Source organism: Maylandia zebra, linkage group LG7 (assembly GCF_041146795.1).
Source record: "Maylandia zebra isolate NMK-2024a linkage group LG7, Mzebra_GT3a, whole genome shotgun sequence".
Classification (NCBI taxonomy): Eukaryota; Metazoa; Chordata; class Actinopteri; order Cichliformes; family Cichlidae; genus Maylandia; species Maylandia zebra.
The window spans coordinates 66,717,871-66,742,417 of NC_135173.1; the positions used below are offsets into that span (position 1 = coordinate 66,717,871).

A 24,547-nucleotide genomic window follows, 5' to 3' on the forward strand; every position below is an offset into this window, starting at 1 on the left:
TCTTATGGTTTTATGTGCATAAAGCAAAGAAGAAACCTTGTTTATAAATTAGGAAGCAGTGGAAGGTGATGACATCTCTTTGATATTTCCTGGGAAAAGCTTTGATCTGGATGGTCTCTGATCAGTGCTGGAAACTAGACTCATTCATTTCCATGGAAGAAGGACTCGTCCATGGAAAGTGCGTCTAATGGCCAAGTATATGCACAAACACATACAAGGAATTTGGTTCCAGTAGATGGTGACTCTCAAGCACAGCAATGTAAATCACAACAATATGTAAAGGACACAACACACACACACACACACACACACACACACACACACACACACACACACACACACACACACACACACACACACACAAAAGTGTATTTAGGTCATTAAAAGCATTAAAATGTTAGTAATGTTTTGGCCTGAGATGAAGATGACTTTCACTTCCTGCAGACCTTCATATGTCCCCGGCTGTGGGACTCATATTTGCCTTCACGATCAATAGATTTCTGCCCTGCTGTCAGACCCTCGCTTTGGCCCCAGCTGATTCTGGCGTGACGCACTGAGGCGGTCTCCCTGTGCGTGAGGCCAGCTCCTCTCTTTCACTGCTCCTACATGCTGATTGATGCTGTTAAGGTTTTGTGGTCGTATGGTTCTGGTTAGTGATGTTAGAGGGGTGTGATGGTACAACCCTCAACCTCCACCAATGGAATTATGGGCAGGGCTCAACACCCATTTTCAGGGATCTCGCTATAAAGCCGGGTTTGTACATCCTGGCTTCTGTTCTTTAATTTAACTGAGAGCGATTAAACTGCGCTGCTGCTTTTTGGAGACTTTGAATAAATCATGAGGTAAGTAAACAACATTATTTTTCTTTCTTTTTTAAAAAAATTATGTAATTTCATTAATTGGCAGATTTAAAATCATGTATGAATTGAGTGTCATCCTGATAAATTACAAGTTTTCAAAGACTTATATTACACATTACAGCACTCTTATTACGACTGGATAACTTTATGCTTTAAACCACTTAATACTAAACCTCAGCTTCTTTGTAGACCGATGAATCTATGAATGAATTATCAATGAAATATTAACCTGTGAATGCGGTCACTTTCATTTATTACAATCTTGAACAGAAAAGCTTTGAAAGTTAAAGTGTAATCCAGCAAAAGAGATCAAAATCTGAGCAGATCAATAATTCACGAGGAAAATATATAAATTGTTTCTTGTTTTTTCTTTTTTTACGCACAAAACCTAAAGTTTACAAATGTTTTTTTTTTTGTACCTCAGGAAAAAGATTTTTTTCACAATGTAGGCGAGACCATTAACAACTGTTACAGTATATATAGTGTAGTACATATATATATATATATATGAGTGTGTGTGTGTGTGTGTATATATATATATATTCGTTTTAAAAAAAAAACAAACCCCATAGATAATACTGATGTATGAAGGTTGTCGGTGGAAGATTTTTAGTATTTCTAGTATTTTATTTTAGTATTTTCCAAACACAAAGTTCACACAGCTGGAAGTAAGCAGGAGTAATCAGGCCCAATAAACACCAAGAACCCCCCCCCCCTTTTTTTTGGAGCCCTTTGTTCATATACCGGAGATGACGGAGCCAAATTAAAGAAATGAAAACAGAATTGAACAATTAAATAAACTAAATGTATTTAATAGAAAGGAACTAAATGCATCAACATCAGAAGGCGAACCCAAAGGCCCAGATTAATTCATTTATTCTATTTCATTGGACTCAACTTATGTCATTGTACTAAAAACACAAAGAGCAATTAAATGCATAAAAAATACAAATAAAGATTCTAATTAATCTAATTAATGTAAAATGTTCGTATTCATTTGAATTAATTTTTGTGGTGATTTAATTGTTTTTAAAATAAATTTTTAATTTGACATACTTTATGTATTAATTGGTAAATATATGCATGTATGTATTTATATATTATTAGTTGTTGGTGACTGCACCATCACAAACACTCAGAGCTCTCTCTTTAGTAAATACCTAAACAAATAAATAAATAGAAATAAATAAACATTCTATAATGCAGAGGAATCACTGATGATGAAATCAGTCATAATAAAATAAACAAAGGAACTAATGAATTTATAGAATTAGGATTTTTCTGCATTGGTATTTATATGCATTTGTATCAATTTACATATTTGCAGAAACTGGGAAAAATAAATAAAAATACATACGTTTACATTAAATAAATATATTAATAAATATGTCTGTAATACAGTTACAGATATAAATATGATAAATATCAATACATATTTTTATATATTTAATATATAAATATTGTATATGAAATTGACACCTCTGCAATCTAGGAGAGTATAGATACAAAGTACGGCACATTACAAGACTGAGTCTGATTAAATGAATCATTTGTTAATCCTGTGCTGGACTCTTTAGTTCCAGGATGGAGACCAAGTCTTACATGGTTCAGATGAACGGGAATGGAGTTTGTGGCAAAACTACGGTAAATGGAAAAACCCTAAATGAAAATGGAGTGAACAGAAACGGGGTGCACGGGAATGGCGTCCACCATGTCAACATCAAAGGCGCCTTATACCCGATCAAATCTAAGAGCCGGAGGCAGAGGTGGGAGGTGAAGCCTTCGGAGATGGCTAACAACACGCTCAACCCCATCAGGGCCATCGTGGATGGGATGAAGCTCACCCCGAACCCGGAAAAACCCATGATCGCACTTTCGATCGGTGAGGAGATTCCTCGTAAAATTCCCTTTAGATTTGGGGGTTTGCATCATGCTTATTCTTTGTTTTTTCTAACTGCTGATTACCTTCACCTTTGCTCCTCAGGGGATCCCACCGTGTTTGGAAACCTGCCCACCGATGGTGCAGTGCTTCAGGCCATGAAGGATGCCATAGACTCCCAAAAATACAACGGCTATGCTCCCTCTGTCGGTGAGCCATCCCTAAAGTGAAATGATGTGAAAAGATAGATGCAAAGATGAATATGTTTTTCTAAGAGCCAGCAAAGCGCAGAAGAAACTGTTGAACATGTACAATCATGAATCCTTTCTCTGCGTCCACTGACAGGTTACCTGCAGAGTCGGCAGGCGGTGGCAAACTTCTACAGCTGCCCTGAGGCTCCACTGGAGGCAGAGGTGCTCACCCCTCACACACATTACCGTCTGCCCCTAAATCTGAAATGTGAACTACACTTTTACTAAAAACTCAGTAGCAAATGGCTTTGGCGTCAATCTCCTTGTTACAGTGGATTGTTTTGAGTTCCTGTGTGAAATTAACAGATTCTCCGAACTAAAGAAGACCCTGTCTCTCTTCCAGGATGTGATTCTGACCAGCGGATGCAGTCAGGCCATCGACCTGGCTATCAGTGTGTTGTGCAACCCAGGAGACAATATCCTGGTACCGTGCCCAGGCTTCTCCTTATATAAAACTCTGGCTGTTTCCATGGGCATCGAGGTCAAACTTTACAACCTGCTTGTAAGTGTGGGGACAGTTTCTCTGTTTTTAATGCTGGCCTAAGCACTAAACACTTTTTGGGCTGGAACAGTTATGATTATTACATTTTAGCGGCATCATCTTTTCAAGTACATCAATCATGGATAAACTCAAATGGATCTGCCACACTCAGCTTATCTGTTATTTCTCCCAGAAAGATTTCACATATTTTAATGACCACATCTCAAAGGAGCAACAGAGCAGGAAACATGTGAATGAGGCTGGTGACGGTGAAGGCTGTGGAACACACAGCATTTATGTTTTCTGTTAACTGGATTCATTTATATCAAAGAATCAGATTTTATGAGCATGTAATTTGTAAAGTTACTAAAGTAAAAGTGGCATGAACATAATATACAAGTAAAGTAATGATAATAAACACTCATCGGTGCATAAACATGTATTATGATTATTTTCACAGCCGGAGAAGTCGTGGGAGGTTGACCTGCAGCACATGGAGAGCCTGATTGATGAGAGGACTTCCTGTCTAATCATCACCAACCCATCCAACCCGTGTGGCTCTGTTTTCAACAAGAAGCACCTGCAGGAGATCCTCAAAGGTTGGCTGCACTCAGAGTGGGGAAGAATTCCAGTTTTGTAAGCAAACAAACACAACATCTCTCAAACAATTCCATTCTTACTTTGTCCAGTGGCCTCCAGACACTGTGTCCCCATCCTGGCTGATGAGATCTACAGTGATATGGTGAGTGTAGCAGCTGTCGACACAAGCTGCATCTCAGCACAGGTGGGCTTGGCTCGTGCAACACCAGCGAGGCACTTTCTTTTTGTTTTAAACCACAATGACAGTAGATGTTCTGTTCCAATTGGTGGCATTTGCCCTGGCTCTGCATGTGCTGATGTGCGTGCACAACCTCACATCAGCACATGGGGGGGATTAGTGCCTCTGTGCAGGCCAGTGGCCGGGAGGTCAGCAAGGACAAGCAGTGGATAGATAAAGATTTAAAGTGAGACCGCATCCATGTTAAAACATACAGTCCAGTACTAAATATAAAAGGTAAGTCCCACATGTTTCTATTTTATCATTTTGTCATGTTGGTTGTAAAAACTGTAAAAGCCACAAATTGTCACACAAATGTTTTTGGACATTTAAAGCAACTTTTGTCAAAAAGGAGCAAAAACATGTGATTTGAACATTTGAACAAGTATCGAGTGTACACTCACAAAATAGTACTAGCATTGTATAACCAGCACTGCTCCAAAAGGAGTTATGTTGACATTATCTAATAAGTGTATGGTTTGTTCACCTGTGTGGAATATTACATTTCATTCCAATTTACAGCAGTTTTCTCAGGGCACCTTAAATAGTGAGGTAAAGACCCGAGCAATCAGACGATCCTCTCTGAACATCTCTTGGTGATGGTGGGGAGAAAGACCTGCCTTTTAACAGGAACAGACTTCCAGTAGAACTATGCAGCAAAACTGTGGTCTGTTTTTCTAGGCCCAGTGACTTACAGGTTTTCTTTAAAGATTTCAGGTTTGATTAAATGGAATAAAGCTAGAACAGATTTTTGTCTAATAAACAGAATTAAATCATCAGCATATAGTGACAGCTCGGTCTATACTGGACCAGTCACACTGTTTTTCTGAACACGTGGGTGTAATCGTGGAGCTCTTTCAAAAGTTTGATTGCTCATCAGCTTTGCATTATCAGAAACTGTGAAATATTCCTGTTTCTCAAGATTCTTTCAGATATTTTTTTCAAAAGCAAAACTTTTCCAACATATTAAAACCAATCAATGTCTACTGTACATCGAAGGATAATAGGGTCTTAAATATTGTTATATTCAGAACTAAATATGTTATATAAACCTTCCAGTTACAAATCCTTCTCTGCTCATTATCAGCAGTATTGCATTTGCTCATAATAAGAATAATAATGTAACGTAACGTTTATGAGGACAAGCTTATTGTCCTCACATTTGCTAAAATATTTTCTCGCACTTGAAAGTAATAAAATTAGATCTCCGCTCATAAAATGTGAAAAGTTCTTATTCTGCAACTCTTCTTGAAACCGTCAGTGATGCAACACATTTTAACATGCATATCTTATAACAATGAATGTGTGTGTGAATGGGTGAATGACTGAATGTAGTGTAAAGCGCTTTGGGGTCCTTAGGGACTGAGTAAAGCGCTATACAAATGCAGGCCATTTACCATCAGTCTGGGAAAATCTGTACTGGTCAAAGTTTAGTTGAAGGTCATGCAAATATGTCCACAGATAAGCAGACACACTCTCTGGCAGCCATCATATTGTTTGTCAGCTCGCAACAAATGGTGATGAGGCAACAGTGCAGTAATTTTCCACTGAGAATTCAAATTGATCAGCAAGAACACCTTTATTTCCTTTTTATAGGCTATAAGTGCATCATATGCATTTATACTAACTATTATTTTAAAAATGATATGTACATATAGAGTGTTCTACCTCTGACATAAATGGTTCCCGAAATATTTGAACTTACACTCGTTTCTTTCTTTCTTTGTTGCCTCACCTTTATCCTCCAGGCATGTCTCTGCTAAATAAAACTCACGTAGCAGTAGACAGTAACGATGATGCTTTAGCATCTTTTAGTTCGTGGGGGTTCGTTTTGAGGAGTTTCCGATCATCTTTGTCTCAGCTGAAGTTGACAGTTTGGGTCTTGTTCGGATTTATTCCCTCCAGTCCTTTGTTACATCTGAGCTGTTTTGACTTTTGCACTTTACAATGTGTTGGTCTGTCTAATGAGTGCAAACTAAAACAATCGATCGATCAGTCGTTTAAGAGGCATTTAGTACATGCATGCTGCACACTGCATCGTCTGTGATATTTCCTTTGCCATCTTCACACGTTTTCATCTCAGCTCTGGAGTTGAGATGAAGATGTGTGCTTTTGTGGAAAAACACTGGGAGGCCTTGTGTCGCAGTGGACTTGCTGACTCGCCTGCTTGATGATATTAAAGCTGAACAAAAAACAACTTTTGAAAGCTTGTTTTTGTGGGAGCTGTTGTGAGTGTAATAGTTTAAAGTCGGGGTTACTGGGTGCTTCCACAAACCACCTCGCCACCATTGGACCGTTCCATAATGAGCATGTGCAGACCAGAATGACTTTGCACTTTTTTGGCTGCATGTGCTTGCAATTACTGCAGCTGTCTGGTTTTGTTACAGCAGAACCTGGGGAGGAATGGGGGCCGTGTGGTGGGTGGAGACGTGGCCTCAGGGTGCACTGGTGAGGCCTGTTTTTCAGTGAGCGGCGACTGTGAGCTGCAACACCTAGGACGTTTCAGGCAGTGGGTCAGTGCCCCTGCTCCTCACCTCTGTAAGCCCTTCAGTGATAAATTGTGGTTTTATGGGGCACGTCTGCACAGTCAACATGCTCTCTGTGGAGATGTTTGACCTGCCTATGAGTCACAGTTATAAGCCATGCACACAGCTGCACATGCATTCACTCCATTGTCTCCATCAAGCTTTTCATTGCATCTATGTTGATCAATGCTTTACATTTGTCCTCCTCTTGATCTGAGAGGCGTTTAAGACATTTGTGCCAGAAAACGAGTTATGCAATCACGTTAGTGCTGCTGTTATGTCATTCACTTCAGTCTGGCCAATAGGATGCGGGGTAGTGTCTTTTCTCCATGTCACACAGCTTTAATAAGAACCAGCTTTCTGTGGGTGAAACGTTTCTCTTTGTGGTTACCTCAGCATCGGCCTCCCTCTTTAACTCTCTTCCTTTTGTTTCTCTCTGGTATTTTTGTGAGACTTTCAGGAAGAATATTATGCAAGATTATGCAAAAAGTTGATGTAATTGTTGTTTGTGTCTTTTAACACTTTCCTCGCTGCTGTGTTTTACTCTGTAAACAGCTGCTGTCATGCTGTTAGTGAACATGAGGATGAAAGTAGTTCTGACTATACATCGCTGTGTAAATGACAGAAGTTTGTTTCCTCTTCTTTTTAAGGAGGGCATCAGACACAAGTTGAAATGAAGAAAGCATAACTACAGAAATGCTTAATTAATAAATAAGACATCAGCTGATCTCTTTGAGCAAGTGCTCTCTTTGAGCTGCTTCAGTCAGCAATAGTTGCTGTGCATCTGCAACTTGCTTTGCAACCCACCTCCAGCCCTGGGTCTTCCCGTCCTTCCTCTGATCTGCCTGAGAAAGTTTGGTCTCTCTTTAACACCGAGCCTTCGTGTTAATAACATAATTTCAAAATTACCAAGAATTCCTATGATTTTTTTCCGCTTATCTCCAAGCCCTCTCGTTTTTTTCACTGTGGTGTCAGTCTGTGGGAAACCCAAACTGATCCAAACAACAACAGCATGATGATTTTCTCCTTTTAAGTCATATGAATTAAAACGGCTGCACGTCAGTTTGCCTCAATGAAACATCTGTAAACGTCAAATATCTGCATATGTAATATAAAGTTTTTATTCTTGTTTTTGCCCTCAGGTTTTCCCAGGATGCAGTTCTCCTTCAATGGCATCCCTCAGCAGTGATGTTCCCATCCTGTCCTGTGGCGGTTTGGCTAAACGCTGGCTGGTGCCTGGCTGGAGGATGGGATGGATCCTCATCCATGACAGGGATGATATATTTGGAACTGAGGTACTTTTTATTTATTTATTTTACAGTTCCTGATGGGGGAAGCGTTGACCGATTGTTCCAATACTCAAACCCAAACACACAATGATATACAATAATTTGCACATTACATTTACCCGACTGACACGTTTCTTCGTTCAGATTCGACAGGGTCTGGTAAAACTCAGCCAGCGTATTCTGGGAGCCTGCAGCATCGTTCAGGGGGCGCTGGAGCAAATCCTCGACAGCACTCCTCAAAGCTTCTACAACAACACCATCGGCTTCCTTAAGGTAATGGAGAGAAGTTGTTTTAATATATTCCACCTTTATAATTAACTTTGAGTAGCAGTAGCTGACCCTGGTTCCTTTTTTGTTCCTTCAGTCCAGATTCTTGTTGTTATGTCTTAATTCTGTCTGAAATCACATAGTAATGCACATTAATATGCATCACATGACACTGTGTGAACGGTTTATCATCCTTTGCTTCCTCAGTCTAACTCAGAGATTTGCTTCAGCGAGCTGTCCTCCGTCCCCGGCCTGAACCCTGTCATGCCTTCAGGAGCCATGTACATCATGGTGAGTGTTGAACGTGTGGTTTGCATTCAAATTTCTGTGCCATGATCATTTTCTCAGTCACATTTAGTTTACTTAGCATCATCATTTTTGCAGTGAACTGTGCTCTGTGCCCAGGTTATCACATTTTATGGGAAATTTCCACAGTGTCTGGATTTTGCAAATGACTCACACTTAACCATTTAAATGACTTTAAAAATCAGATTTGTGAGTTTAAAACAGAAACTTTACCGAAGCTTTTAGACCTTTAATTCACACATTGAATGAGGTCTTTGAGCAGCAGTTACAGCTTAGGTAATCTCTACAATATTTATATTTATTTGCATTAATCATTCATCTCCCTGTACCTGCTGCACCCCACAGCACGATGATACCACCGCCGTGCTTCTCTGTGGGGCTAGTGTCAGCAGGTAATGAGTGTTATGGGGTTTATAATGAGTTTAGGCGTGTCCATGTGCAGATGTGAGATGTAGATACATGGACAAAGTGCTTCTACTATGGCAACAAATAGTTACATTATGGCCTTTTGGACAGATTGTCATAGTTTACATTTCTCTTTGCCCATAACATAAAAGTCTGATTGATGGGGTGCTGGTGAGATGGTGGTGCTACCAGCAGGTTCTCCAGGACTTCTGAAACTCTATCAGAGCGACTGTTTGGGCTCCTGGTCACCTTTGTGATCAAGGACCTACCTGCCTGGCTACTCTGTTTGGCCAGACTGACGGATGTAGGAAGAATCCTCATGGTTTTAAATTTCTCCCAAAGTTTGGCCGCTAAGCACCCGGGGACACTGCTGGCAGATTTCTGCTTCACCATAGTTTTATCAAAGAGATCTACTGAGAGTTTTGGTGACGTGAAATAAAAATTATGGGATTTGATATCCCATGTGAGAAATTCTCAAGTCTCTCCAGTCAGATGATTAAGGATGATTCAGGCAAATGGAATACAGCTGAGAACACGTCGGAACCACTAAAAGGGTCTGAATACCTTTGAAAATGAAAGATTTCATTGACTGGTGGGAAACTACAAATGAAGTGTGCACACAGTAAAGGAGTCTGAATGATGTCAGCATTCAGAGTTCAGAGGTTAGACCAACCATGGTGTTTACATTTTCCAGATTGGGATCGACATGGATCACTTCCCAGATTTTAAGAACGATGTGGACTTCACCGAACGGCTGGTGACTGAGCAGTCTGTCTTCTGTCTGCCTGCTTCGGTAAGACGCCATCACCTTTCCTCTCACTGCTGATTCGTCGGTCCTCACACCGACATATTTCTAAACTCCATCCTTCCTGACGTTTCACAGGCGTTTGAGTATCCCAACTTCTTCCGCATTGTGGTGACAGTCCCGGAGGAGATGATGCTGGAGGCTTGTGCTCGGATCAGGGAGTTTTGCCAGAGCCACTATCGCCCCCCCAGCCGTGACAGCAATGACCTGGACCAGTAATGCAGGGGCTGTACCAGTCTTACAGCTGTCCCACCACAACATTACCCTGAAATCTTTTTTTCAAAAGCTGCCATGGCAACAAAAAGCATGCAACAGCATATCTAATGGTGTAATTTTTATGTAAACTCTTAAGAAATGAACAAATGTGATATTTATATTTTATACTGACAGCTTGTATTAACCTGTACTTGTATATTTATATCAATTGTATTTCACTTACACACCTCTTTGATATAATCTGCAGCTAGCTTCTTTGTTAGCTTATGCTTGCTTTTTTCCTGAGCTACAAGTAGAGGAAGTGAATGTGTTTGTTTATTTTTATAAGCCTTGTATACTGATAATCACCTCCATACATGAGATCGATCGATCTATCTATCTATCTGTCTATCTGTCTGTCTGTCTATGTAGATAGATGAAGTATAAATATTGTGCATTATTTTCAGACACAGCATTTTGTGCCATTGTTAACAGTTAATATAATAAACTGTACTGACATAACAAGTAAAGGATAAATATTCAATGTTAAAGAAAAATCGCAGAATAAAATATAAACAGAAACAAAATAATCCTCCTCTGATGATTTGAATCAAAAATTTCACATTTGGATTCATGCAACTGCAAAGCCAAATACAGTTGATCAGCATCAGTCACTACATGACAGAAACACAAGGTTCATGTGGTTTATCCATAACTTATGAGGCTTATTGAACAAAAACATGTTAAAATGAGGTTTTAATAGTTTCAGTGATCTTCGTTTCTTATCAATTCTTATAAATATTTTGGAGAACTTGTGTTTACAACACAGTGGAACAAATATTAGGACTCATAACGTGATCATTTTTTCTTTTCCAGAAGCCGAGTTTTGTCTCTGGATTAAAATATTTTTAAAAATATTTGATGCAAAACAAATGATTACAACAAACAACACACTTCTATATTTAGGGAATAAAAAAAAGAAAGGATTGACTAGCACTGCTCCAGTAAAATATAAAACTTACATTCATGCAGTTATGAAGCTTAACTTTAGTCCTGGCTTAACTGATTTGCTCAGAAAGAAAACACGAGTTTACCTGTGCAGCGTATTTTATCTCATGTTTGAGCTAGCTGGGACCTAAAGACTGCCTTTAATCTCCTTATGCACACCGAATGTCCTCCTTCATCACTGAAGCTGATCTCAAACCAGCATTCAGACTATCAACAACACTCACATGCTGCTCCATCTGCCTGCCCACAGTGATGGAGCCGTGACACAGCTGGTAATAACTTTTGGCTGGTCTGTGGAGCCTCCTACTGGGCGATGGGAAGGTTTGTTTTCTTGCCACACTGTGCAGGATAACCAAAAGCACCATGGAGGAAATGATGACCATCCTCCACAGATTCATTAATGAATGAGGTCAGGGCAGGCGTTGCAAGCCTTGCTGGCCACTGTGCTGCTGGTGCAACTGCAGGATGCCATATCCATATTTCACCTGGGAAACTAATAAGTCATAAAAGCAATATCTATCCTGAAGGGTAACTTTAAAGGCACCAAACGTAGCATTGACAGCTCCTCATGCAGCCACGTGGATCTCACGTTCGTGCAGTTTGCATGATTAATCCAGTTTATGGATAGACGTGCACATATGTGCTCAGTAAAATGTCAAACTACACAGAGCCTGGCCACATAAAGCCTGAGGTCTTTCTCTGGAATATCACAGGCATCAAATTTCTGTTTTGTTTTGATATATACGTAGTAGAGCCAGTGGAAGTTTGCTCATGACTGATGATACAAGTGCTCTGTGTGCTGCTGTCTGCAAAACTGACAAATCAAACAAGCAGTGACTCTTTTCAACTTTCTCCAACTTAAAATGACCGTCAGCAGCTCAGTGCTGGGCGTCTCTGCTCATACCAAAAGAGCACTAAGTCACGCTAATTCAATAAAATAACCAACCTGTCTCTTTCTGTTTCACAGAAGGATGAGCAGCTGTGAGGAAAGAAAATCGAGAAGAAACAGCATGACTGTGAGAACACAGAAGAAAAGAAACAACTTTAAAATCAAAGTTTGAAACTCAAAAGCAGGAATCTTCAGGTTTCTACACTCCGACCTGCCTCCATCGTAACTCTTGATTCAGATAAAAGTCCTTAGACGTCACAGTTTGTGCATTCCCAAAACTTTTCCAGCAGACACTGCATCATTTCTGCAACACCAGTTCAGTTTTCGTGGCTTCAGGTGAAGAGCAGCGTGTGTCAAATTTGCATTGCTCCTGAACCTCGAGCTCAACCCGAGACTTTGAGCAGAAAGCCAGCAGCTCTAATGCGGTCAGATCGCGTTTCCCTCTATGATGCACGCTGAAGGCTCCTGCTGAACGTTCCCAACATTCATCACAAGAGGAATCACGCTTTCATGAGTTCAACATGAACTGTGGTAGAAAAACACATCTGAGGACGGTGTTGTGCAGCGCGACTTAAAAGTTTTGGGTGCTCTGTCATGTTTGAGCTGTCAGGCAAGTTTGTCTGAGTTCCACTTTTAAATGTCAGCTTGTGAATTTTCTGAATGCAATAAAACTGAGACACACTGCAGATCACAGCACAGTCGATTCTGCACAAATGTAGTCTGTTATATATTCAAATGCATTCATTTAAAACGAGTAGATGTTCCCGTTTTGTGAAGTCAGGACTCAAGTATGGAAACAGTGGATTTGCATAAAGATTTTTATTATTTGCTCAGAAAATATACAGCCTTCTACTTTATGTGCAAATGATATCCAGGGGTTTGTTTAACAGCTGTATTGACTAACATACTGTGTCTCATACTCTAAATGAGACACAAAAATATTTTCAGCTTTAAAAAGCATCCATGCACCATCCGTCTTTACCTTCCTCCAAAGGGCTTAAAGAAATGAAAGCCACAGATGTTTTACAACTGTGTGAGGCTGGCAACTCAACACATCTGTGTTGAGTTGCCAGCCTAGTTGTGTCTGAAAAGCTTGATCCCCATCCAGCTCCAGAGGTGGAAGAAGACGTAGACGGGGATGGTGACGGGCAGCAGCAGGCTGTAGAAGCACACACTGCTGCTGCTGGTGCAGCCCTGAGGGAAGTTCTCATCCACCGCCGCAGAGTAGAACAAACCAAAGAGGGACACTATGGGGACCAGTCCCACCATCACAGACAGGGACAACATGTTTGCAGATGGGCTCGGAGGTAACGCGCTGCCGGATGATGATGTGTTACGTGCGCTTTGGTTAGAATGCCAAAATACAACTGAAAGAATCCAACACCTCAATTTTATTTAGTCAAACAGTTTTTTTAAAGCCAGCGTCCAGTTTGTTTTTGCTCAGGTCAACTCAAAGTGAAGGCTTTTCTGTTACTGTGCAGGTGTGTCTGAAGCATCTTTCCGAATGAGTCTGGCCTCCTGAGGGATCATGTTGGGAATGCCGTCGATGACGGGATAGGCAATGCCGAGCTCCTCGTTGATCAGCTCGTTGGTCTTAGGCTCGTATCTGTGGAGGAATAACATAGCAGAATAAGTCTTTCATAGCACTGAAGTGCTGACATTTCCTACAAACTGTGAATGCAGCAGCAGTAGCAGCTGTAGTTCATCTGAACTTAATAAAACCATGACACACACATGCAATGCTTGTTTTATGTTATCATATTTATGTAAGCATTTGCCCACAATGGGTGTGTGTAAAAAACACCAGCACAGATGTGCTCGTGTGCAGTCCTCAGGAACTCAACAACAGGAAGCTCGATGATCATTAATTTAAAAGTTTTAGGAGATAAACCTAAAAATCTAAATCTGATCTCAGAGAACTTTTCAGAAAAAAGATTCAGTGGAGGATACGGACAGTACTTAAATAATACAATTTACTGACATGTATTACAAAGTATAAAGTTTGAGAAGTATATACACATAAGGTCCTGAAGTCTGTAATGGTCTTTGTGGTGTTTAAGAGCAGGTTATCATCAGTCTATGGGGTCAAATTGTGAACCTCCTTCCTGCTGTTTGTATCATCACTGTTGGCAGATTCCAACTGCATCATCTCATCTGCAAACTTAACAACAACCAAAACTCGTGGTTAACAGCAATCTGAGGGCGATTAGTGAGGAAATCTGAACTCCAGTCTGTTTGGTGATGGTGTTAAATGTTGAGCCGTAGTTCACAAAGAGCTTCCTGGCGTAGGTGTTGTTTGTGTCTATGTGAGTGAGGGGTTGTGTTGAGAGCCACACAGATGTTCAGCTAAATCAGATTCAGGCATAATTTCCATTTGTTTTCACAGATGTAAAGTATCTGCGAAGGCAAATGACAGACCCTAATAAGCCAGCCAATCAGCAAGTACATCGCAGTGTTGCGTCTTCAAACTGGACAAGAACTGAACAATTTAAAAGGCTCAAACTGTTTTACACATTAGAAAGTGCGTGTGAGGTGGTGCCGTTTGTCCTGCTAGAGAGCAACGCGGCTGAACAACAGGAACCAGAGCGTGTAAATATTAGTAAGTAACCTGAGCACAGGTCTGTGTGTGTTACCTGAGCGGTTTCTTGGACAGCGGACATACGAGGACCTCCAGCAGGGCGGTGTCGAAAGGCGGCTGCGCTTCGTCCTTCACGTCCGTAAAGCTCCTCACCGGCGCGGAGACGGCAGCTACCCTCCGTAATAACGGCGTGTTTCTCACATTACGCTCAACAAAGAAGGTTTCAGTCAGCAATCTGCTCAAAACATTCTTAAACATGACCACAAAGTGCCTACCGCGTCCAAGTCTCCTACAGGAAGCATAAGTACGCGTGTAACCGTGAAATCAGTCCGCTTCCTGTGACTCCCTGGCCCTTTCGGGTTTAAAATGTTCCGCTTTTTCACTTATTCAATAAAAATATCTACCACGCGCTTGCTCACATATGCAAACTAACATACTATATTTAACACGGTAGATACCACTGCTAGTCGTACATGTCATTTGGTGAACGTTTGTTCGCGCAGTTTCCACATTTGCCCGCATGGTGGCAGTGTTCCACTGTTAGTGCCCCAGTGTTAATTTCATTCAAACGTATTCTGTGTGTGGGCTTTGACCAGATGTGGAAATAAAATAATGACAAAACATACAAAGAAACAATAAACATTAAATGAATGTGAAAAGCACTGATTTGGTCAGCTAGACTACACACCACATCACCATAAGGAGAGATCTCTATGCTGCCCACCATACTGTGGTAAATATCCTTAGAATAATAAAAGTCACGGCCACCCTAACAGTGGCTTTAAGTGAAGGAAACTAATGTAGATACACATTTTGTGAATTTTGCAACAGTTGCTGTTTGGAGTCTGATTTCTTTTAAGCCCCGTAGATGTCCCAGGAATGATTTCCCAGCAGGTTAGAGCCATACAATATTAAACATTGTGGTAGAGCTCAGTGCCAGCCAGGGCAGAATGCATTCCCTCCCATCCATATGTCTGAAGATATTGCTCTGAGACTTTGTTGGCAGGGCCCCAACCAACTTGTTTTAAAACTGCTTCTAGCTGTAATATATCCCATATATATATATATATATATATATATATATATATATATATATATATATATATATATATATATATATATAATTAGATGGGCCTGCTTGAGAGGCATCCATCATCTCTAACACAGACTGAGGCTGAAATGATACTGAAAAAGGTCGACACCTGTTCAAGCCAAAATGCAGCACATGACTGGCTGATTGTCATTATTGGTCTTTAACAACAAAGTAAAGCAGACATGTTGAAAATAATACAGAAGAAAATATGCTCTGATGTTCAAAATGTCCCATTTATCAAAGAGATCACACTAAAGATGTCTGCTGACAGCAGAAAAATCACTGCCTAATGAATTCTGGGGAACATCTGGACATGACCGGCATGCCACCAACATCCTGCTCTAAATGAACATTTCTCTTGAAGTGCTGATGTGGGTTCACAGAGCTGTTTGGGAGGAGCATGAGGTTATTTATACCATGAATGAACAGACTCAGATTTTAAAAGTTTGTGTTTTGCTTTAATAGAAAATAATCTCATTAAAAATCACATTGACATTTTCAGTGTAATACATCCATCCATCTTCTGGGTGCTCGACACAGAGCAGGGGCGCTGCAGTCTGAGTTGGCCACACCTCCCTGTGCCTCTCAGCCACCTCCTCCAGCTCCTGTGGGGGACATAATCTCTCCCAAAGACATGTTCTCTTATGTGCATCCTGGGCCTGACCCAGAATCTTCTCTTGCTTGGAAATTTTGGAAACACCTCACCTAGTCAGATACCCGAACCATCGCAACTGGATCCTTTCCATGTGGATGATCCACATTACTGCCGACACTGCACAGATCTGTCTGTCAGTCTCCTGCTCCACTGTTCCCTCACTCTTTGATGTGACACAATCAGAACTCCTACTTTTTCCAACTGAGACGTGTGGACTCAGACACTTGATGAAAATCAGAGAAAAACATTTGAGATCCTTTGACCACCCTCTGCCCTTTGGTTCTGGCTGTATTCCAACTTCATGGTGTCCTGGAGAGTCCGTGTACTGGTTAAATCTCAGAGTCTCAGTTTTTATTGTCTCATACATATTTCAAGGTATAGAAGCGTGTGCCCAACCAGTCTAGATATAGTCTTGTTTGGGAATATGAGGGATCTGATCCTCCCTGAAGGACTGTAGTGAGAGCTTGGCTCACATCGAGTGGCAGCTGGATTCTCCCATGGTGGGAGAATCATCTATTCTGTCATCAATTCAGTTCATAGGTTTTATGAATTTTTAAGGATAGAAATTGTAACAAGCAAACAAAGAAAACAAAAAATGGGCCAAGGTAATGTAGGAAGTAAAATAAATAAATAAAATAATGTTTTAAAGGTTCATTAACCTTTATGAGTGGGCCTCACTCATAACACATCATTCATATCTCTTAACCGATTTTCTGCGGTATTCGAAATATCTCGCTTTCACACTATATCCATTTTGAAATAACAGGTGTCAACACATCTTTGGCACAGTGGCTACAAAGCCACACTGGGGGGCTGGAGCTTATCCCAGCTGTCATCCAGCGAGAGGCGGAGTACATCCTGGACAGGCTGCCGATCTGCGACAGGACTAACACACAGAGTGAGACAACCACACGCTCTCACTAAGGCAAAGAGGCAAAGATACAACACCATTAGAAAAGACTATTGATTGTATGAGGCCAAGACTGTACAGGGTTTGGGTATAAATATAGAGGACGAGGAAACAATCTGATCTGAGGGGTCATGAGATGTTTTTTGGAAGAAGAGGAATTCCTCTGATCCTCCACAGATTATTTTTGATAATGATCACGTTTCTGTTTTTAATCTGGCATTTGTGTTTTCACCTGGAAATAACAGAGCACACACACACACACACACACACACACACACACACACACACACACACACACACACACACGTGGCACGGTCAGCAACAACACTCAGGTAGGCTGTGGCATTTAAATGATGCTCAGCTGGGCCAGAGTGTGATACAAAAACATCCCCACACCATTACATGGACCTGCTGATACAGGGCAGGATGACTTCGTGTTTTTTAACACAACATTCAGATCCCCAGGCAACGTTTTTCCGATTTGCTGTTGTCCAGTTTTGGAGAGTCTGTGTGAACTGTAGCCTCAGTTTCCTGTTCTTAGCTGACAGGAGTGGACCCGGTGTGGTCTTCTGCTGCTGTAGCCCATCTGCTTCAAGGTTTGACATGTTGTGCATTCAAAGATGCCTCTTTGCAACGCTGGTTTTAGCAAGTGCTTATTTGAGTTGCTGTTGCCTTCCTATCAGCTTGGAGCAGTCTCCCTATTCTCCTGTGACCTGTGGCATTGACAAAGTATTTTCACCCAGAGAACGGCAGTGCGCTGGATAGTTTCTCTTCTACAGACCACTCTCTGTAAACTCCAGATGTGGCTGTGCGGGAAAATCCCAGCAGATCAGCAGTTTCTGACGCGCTCAGGCCAACAGCCACGCCACATTCAAAATCACTCAAATCCCCTTTCTTCCCCTTTCTGATTGTTAGTTTGAACATCAGCAGGTCGTCTCGACCATGTCTACACGCCGGAATGCATAGAATAGCTGCCATGTGATTGGCTGATTAGATGCTTGCAATAATAAGCAGTTAAACAGGTGCAGGGTTTCTCAAACCTGAACATGACAGTGAGTCGACTGTACTCAGGTGGAGTCCAACAGAGTCCCTCTGGGATGTGGTGAAACAGGAAATGTGAATCAAAGAGCAGCAACTGTGTGATGCTATAATGCCGATATGGACGAAAACCTTTACAGCACGTTATTAAATTGATGCTATGAAGAATTAAGGCAAAGAGCCAGTCCAGTACGAGCAAGGTGTACCTCAGTGCTCGTCACAAGAAGACGAAGTCACTGGACTGTCTCTGACACCTGCACACTGACGTCTGAGGCATCATTCAGGAACAATGACACGATTTTACAGTAAAGTGATGAGTGGTGATAGTGGTCAGGCAGCGATGTTCTTGTACATGTTGATGTCTAATCTCAAACATAACCCGCTCCACAGTGTGCAGTGTAATCCATGCTGTTACAGAAGTGGACCTTCGCAGCACTGAAAACATGTTTAACGTGGAGTTACCTCGATAAGCCCCTAATCCTGCTTCATAGTACAGGTTCCTCACCTGGACTGTTTGCTTTATCGACTGCCTGCTAGCCTGGGTTAAAGATTTGGATTATGTACTTTTACTCTGCTCAACTTGTGCATTTAACTTCTTTCCTTTTGAATCTGTACAGATGCTGGAAAAAACCACCTAAAAATAGGAATAGTGTACTAGGAGTTTAAAGAAGGCATCTAAGAAGCCCCTTCTTTGCAAATGTTTTGCGTTAATATATTTTGTACTTACTGTTAGCTCACCAGTGCATTACCAGTGCACACACCATCTGTGCTTTGTTTCTCTTACAGTTTCCCGAGAGGCTTTGCATGCCTACTTCAAACAACACTCAGTGACACACAGAGTGGAACTGCCAGAGAGTCAGATATAAGACAAAGAGAGATGAAAGTGTTGTTTGTCACATTTGAAAATTAAGTCTGAAACTTAAAGTAAGAAAGCCACAAGTTGTCAGGGCTAGTTGAGTTTTTGTTCGGTTTACTCCTGCCTGGAGAGATTGGGCAACAGCTGATCGATCAGAAGAGGACGAACCATGCGGCGTCTAAATCAGCTGATGTTTTGATATTAACAGCGAGCGACAGTAAATCCATCTGCTGAGCAAGCCCTGAGCTTCTGGCCTGAAGAGTCTCTATTAGGCCAGTAGCTGAGGTGATCTTTGCAGCTGCCTTTGCCAGAATCATGCTGCTGCACATGCTGGGTGGCTGCTGAATAAAACATGCCTGTGCTTTGACCTCACAGCTGGACCTCAGCGACACGGTGGGCAGTCCTGATTTTAGGCCCTCAATCAAAGCATCCTCTAAAGAAAACCTTGGAGTCTGATGTAAAAACGGCCTCGCGCTTCTCCGCTGACAGCACAGCGGCCTCACCAAAAGGCAGCGCAGACTTGGCAGTGAAGTTAACGGGTCCCTGCCAGAGCTGATACAACGCTAATAACTTCGAAGCTTTCTGGCCTGGGAAAAAGAGCTCTCGTAATCTCTCTACTCAACACGTCACCTTGAAGTGGCTAGCAGAATTAGACCTTCACTCCTGCATGCATAAGGTCACATTTCCCAGTTTGAAAGACTGGCTGCGACATATTTCACCAGAGGTGTGCGTTCTTTGTAAAGGAGATCCTCAGAGACAGTAAAGTCTCTGCAGTTCCCTGCGAGTGGGGGACAGAGCGGTGCTTGAAAGGCATCAAAGCGTGGGCCATTTCACAACTTGAACGATATCTTCTTCATCAAACCTGATCCTCCCAGCGATGGCTGACTGAACGTTCATCAATCCCACGCCTCCTCTGAACTCACCACAGCCACTCACCTGTGCACCAAAGTTCTCATTGATATCTTCTGTGGCTGCTTCAGACGGTCTGTCTTTTTACCGGGAGGAGGTTTAAGAGTGACGAACAGCGACAGACTCGGCAGAGCTTTCACAGCTCAGTGGTGATATATGATGCTTCTTTTATTTCTCACATTTTTTCCTCCTAAGTAGCTGTCATGGTGAGCGCACAGTTTTAAGAACGATACAGTGAATCCGTGAAGGCTGCACACCTTTAAACAGGCTTGCGTCACATAATGGAACACTTACGCTCATTACTCTAAGTAGTGCAGGGCTCTGCCGGGGACCCTGTTAGCCAGGTTCATTTTTTTTCGTGTTTTATACTTATGACTTTCATATGAGTATATGCACGCAGTCAGAAAGTTACTGTTTAAAAAGAGGAAGATGCACTCACTGAATGCTCACCGAGACAGCACAAGGGAGCGACTGAAGTGGTTTGTTTTAGTAAATCAAAAGTAAAGAACAAATAAAAATCATAAATTTATTTATTAAAAATATGTTTATTAAGATTTTTGATATAAAGAAAAACAAAAAACAAAACGGACAACACAACAGCACGTTATGAAACGGCTGTGTGGAGACGGAAGATGGCTGGACGGGCCCCTCGGACCCTCCAGCAGGAACAGACGGCTGAAGCGGTTCCTCGGACCCTCCAGCGAAGACAGGCTGCAAATCCTCTGGCTCATCACACAGGAGCGGTTCTCCAGAACCTCGAGCAGAAATGCCGTCCTGTGGCGAACGCAGCTGCTTAACAGCGAGCTCCGTCTGCTGCTGCTGCGTTGGTGTGGGGAGAGAGAGAGATAGCAAGCTCGGTGGCTCTGACGTGCTCCCTCCACGCGGCTATGGTGTGGCTCAGATAAGTGTCCATGGAGAACTGATGAAGCTGGGGGTTGGTTATACTCATTGCCTCCACCGCGCTCAGTCCCACAGCCATAGCCTGTAAGCTATCGGCCTGAGCGATGCGGTTCAGCAAATCAACGACCTCCTTCATCTCAGTCTTAAAGTCCGAGGTGGAACAGTCTGCCGGGTCCATGTTCTGGTCGCGATCTTCTGTTATGAAATGGCTGTGTGCAGGCAGGAAAAGGACCCAAAGTGCAGACTTTAAACAGCTTTAACTCAAAAGGGTAACAAAACTGAGACTACAAACTAAGCATACACAGACAGATCACACAGCACGATAAGGGTAGATCACGACACAGAGAAACACAGGGCTTAAATACACAGAGGAGCAATCAGGGAATGAGAGACAGGAGGGAAACACAGGTGGGACAAATCAGGGCTGACGAGACAGAGGAAGATAAACCAGATGCATTAACATGAGACAGACTTTCAAAGTAAAACAGGAAACATAACACAGAGACTTGACACAGCAACTATGGAACAGAACAGAAACCAGATTAGCGCTGACAGCACTAGTTTTATTCCATGATCTAAAAATGGCTGCCACACATTAAAAAACTTACTAAGTTTGTCCTCTAATGTATACCTAATTCTCTCCATATGCAGTAGAGCAGTCAGTTCTGTCAGCCACATTTTGAATTGAGGTACAATGTCAGACTTCCAGAAAGTCAAGATAATTTTCTTAGCAATCATCATTCCAAACAGAATTGTAGTTTGTGCAGCAGAGCTGAGGTGTAACAGGGAAGAGGAGGATCCACACAATGCAATTACTGGCTCTGGCTCTAATGTGCAGTTGTACATGTCAGAAAAAACATTTAAAGATATCCAACCAATAGTTATGCAATTTGGGACAAGTCCAGAATAAATGGGTAAGAGAGCCTTCTCCAAGTTTACAACGATCGCATATTAGACTAATGGAAGGAAAAATCCTGTGCAGTTTAGTTTTAAATAATGAAGTCTGTGAAGCACTTTGAATTGAATTAACTGATGCCTTAGATTTATAGAATAAGAATGGATCCTCTCCCACACCTCATCTCCAATTAGCAAACCAAGCTCTTCCTCCAATGCTGTCTTCAAAAAGTCCAATTTAAAAGTCAAATACTCTGAAAAAGGCGTTCGCAAAACCAGAGACCAGGTTTTTAGAAGCCGGGGAGCTCAGAAGGAGCTTAAAAATTGGCTCCTCCTCCGGAAGAAATAGAAAGTTGATGATACTCTGACGAACATAGTTTCTAATCTGTAAATCAGGGGTGTCAAACTCAAATACACAGTGGGCCAAAATTCGAAACTGGAACAAAGTCGCGGGCTAACATTAATATTTATTGAAAAAAAAATCTTCCTCCAGATTTAAGAATGAATCTTTTGTTATGGACTCAAACAAGTTTTTCTGAAAAACTGAATATGGAACAAGCAAAGCTTAATACTAAACGATATATATATTAGCTGTATAATACCAGTAGGCCAGCTCTGATAGTAATTTGGCATGGCTTCGTGGGCCAAATGTAATTAGGCTGCGGGCCAAATTTTGCCCGCGGGCCAGAGTTTGACACCTATGCTGTAAATAATGGAAAAAATGTGACGCAGGGAGAGAGAACTTGTTCTGCAACTGGGTAAATGATGCAAATTGCCTGTCAATATATAAGACTTTAAGAGTAAATATACCTTTCTGTGCCTCAAAAGAGGCGTCTAAACATGAGGGTGGAAATGCATGATTACGATATATTGGAGTATGGATCGAAGTGTCTGGTAGTGCACAACCTTTTTTGATCTGACTAACGATTTTAACACTGTTTGAAACAGAAATTATTGACCTTGGTTCACGGATTAGAAGATGAAAAAAGAAGAGCAGGAAGGGAGCCATTCTCAACCCCTTCAGTGCCAGTAAGCAAGAGTTCTAGCATTCGCAGCCCAATAATAAGACTGAAACCGTGGCAGACCAAGTCCCCCCTTAAGTTTGGATTTACATAGATGAACTTTTGATATCCTGTGAGTTTTAAAGCCCCAAACAAATGGTTATACTACTGAGTCGATCAATTTGAAAAATTGCTTATTCAAAAAGATAGGCAAGTTTAAAAATAGGTATAAGAATTTAGGGAGAGAAACCATTTTGATTACATTAATGCGACCTACCATGGAAATAGGCAGGTCGCATTAATGTCCTTTTTCAGTTTTTCAACTTGTGCAGAATAATTCAACTTAAAGATCAATTAGAGGATCCTTAGGCAAGGCAACACCCAAGTATTTCAATCTGTCTGTAACTTTAAAAGGCAAAGTTTTCAAAAACTCAACTTCCAGATTTGCTGTCAAAGCCACGAACTCACTCTTCTGCCAGTTAATTGTATAACCCGAGATTTCCCTAAACGACCTCACCAGATCCAATAGTACAGGAACAGATCGCTCAGGATTTGACAAGATAAAACAAGAAATGTAGTGCTTGATTTTCCCCAATCGGACAGGGTCAATGGAGGGCTCATTCCTACTGGCTACTGCAAGAGGTTCAATAGCAATAGCAAAGAGCAAAGGGCTCAAAGGGCAGCCTCGTCGTGTCCCGCGGTGTAAAGAAAAAGGCGCTGATCTATCTTGGTTAGTAAGAATGGAAGAAGTGGGATGTCTATATATCATATCAACCCATGATATAAACTGTTTGCCTAAACCGAACGTCTCCAGCATATAGGCCCACTCGACCTTTTCAGCATCTAAGCTCAGCACTGTGATCTTGGAAGCCGCCCAATGCCCGTTATACATAATGTTAGAATTGATCATTTATGAGAACCACAGACTGTATATAAAGAATGGACACAATACAGATCTGAAGAGTGAAGCCAAAGCTGAAGGTCCTGAAAGTCTGCAGTTCTTTAATGGCCAAAGGGCAGTTTGGAAAAAGACAGAAAAAATCCTTTACCTCCTCCATTAGAGACGGGACGCCTGACACCGACGCCTGTTTCACACCGCCAAATGTTGACTTTAAGTAATTTGATTACATGTAATTTTGTTCCATAACTACAATATAAAATGTTAAATTTAATGCTCAAAAGAAATTACTTGATTGATTTAATACAATTCACTATTAATTATTAAAATAAACATTTGATCTTGTGTATTTCAATTGCATTTTACTCAAAATTATGTCTTTATGCTTACTGAGGGTGAAAATAATTTTTTTGAGTGTAATGAAGCAGACTCGTTGACAACACTGTGCCGAGGCTTGTATCGCAGTGATCATGTGACTCGCTCTTTCATTTGTTATAACCAGAGGTGAAATGCTCCATCCTTCAGTTATTCATCTTTTCATCGGCCCAGCTTTGGCTCATATTGGAGCAGCCCTCATGTCAAAATGTGTGTAATCAATAAATGTTGCTAGGCAACCTGGCCTGTGACAGTAGCTGTTTAATTTACATCAAAATGACGTCCTTAGCATCTGTTGACATCCTGTTCTTTTAAAGCCCAAAATTCAGCATTATAAGCCCAGTTTAGCAAATGTCTGATGATGAAGTTTTATTTTAATTTTAACACATTTTTAACCTTTTTAGCCCACCATAGGCCCAAGTCCCGCAGACCTTATCTTTTTACATGCTGTAGTACCATTTTT

The 24,547-nt window shown here is 41.4% G+C and overlaps 3 protein-coding genes across 3 annotated transcripts; 1 reads left to right on the forward strand and 2 right to left on the reverse strand.

Annotated features, from left to right (window-relative positions):
• The first annotated feature begins 701 nt into the window (after nt 1–701).
• Nucleotides 702–10,664, forward strand: tat (tyrosine aminotransferase). The gene is made up of 12 exons (XM_004573911.5): nt 702–842; nt 2,438–2,742; nt 2,845–2,949; nt 3,085–3,152; nt 3,334–3,492; nt 3,932–4,070; nt 4,161–4,213; nt 7,956–8,108; nt 8,247–8,375; nt 8,577–8,660; nt 9,775–9,873; nt 9,964–10,664. Exons 1-12 carry the CDS (start codon nt 838–840, stop codon nt 10,102–10,104), a joined length of 1,440 nt encoding a protein of 479 aa, XP_004573968.2. The 5' UTR covers nt 702–837; the 3' UTR covers nt 10,105–10,664.
• Nucleotides 10,665–12,781: 2,117 nt separating this feature from the next.
• LOC101484975 (phosphatidylinositol N-acetylglucosaminyltransferase subunit Y) lies at nt 12,782–13,281 on the reverse strand. The gene has a single exon (XM_004573913.5). It carries the CDS (start codon nt 13,262–13,264, stop codon nt 13,052–13,054), a length of 213 nt encoding a protein of 70 aa, XP_004573970.1. The 5' UTR covers nt 13,265–13,281; the 3' UTR covers nt 12,782–13,051.
• Nucleotides 13,282–13,428: 147 nt separating this feature from the next.
• On the reverse strand, nt 13,429–14,895 carry pyurf (PIGY upstream open reading frame). The gene is made up of 2 exons (XM_004573912.2): nt 14,611–14,895; nt 13,429–13,583 (listed from the first exon to the last, which is right to left on the reverse strand). The coding sequence occupies exons 1-2, from the start codon at nt 14,811–14,813 to the stop codon at nt 13,448–13,450; spliced, it is 339 nt and encodes a 112-aa protein (XP_004573969.1). The 5' UTR covers nt 14,814–14,895; the 3' UTR covers nt 13,429–13,447.
• Between the last annotated feature and the right edge of the window lie 9,652 nt (nt 14,896–24,547).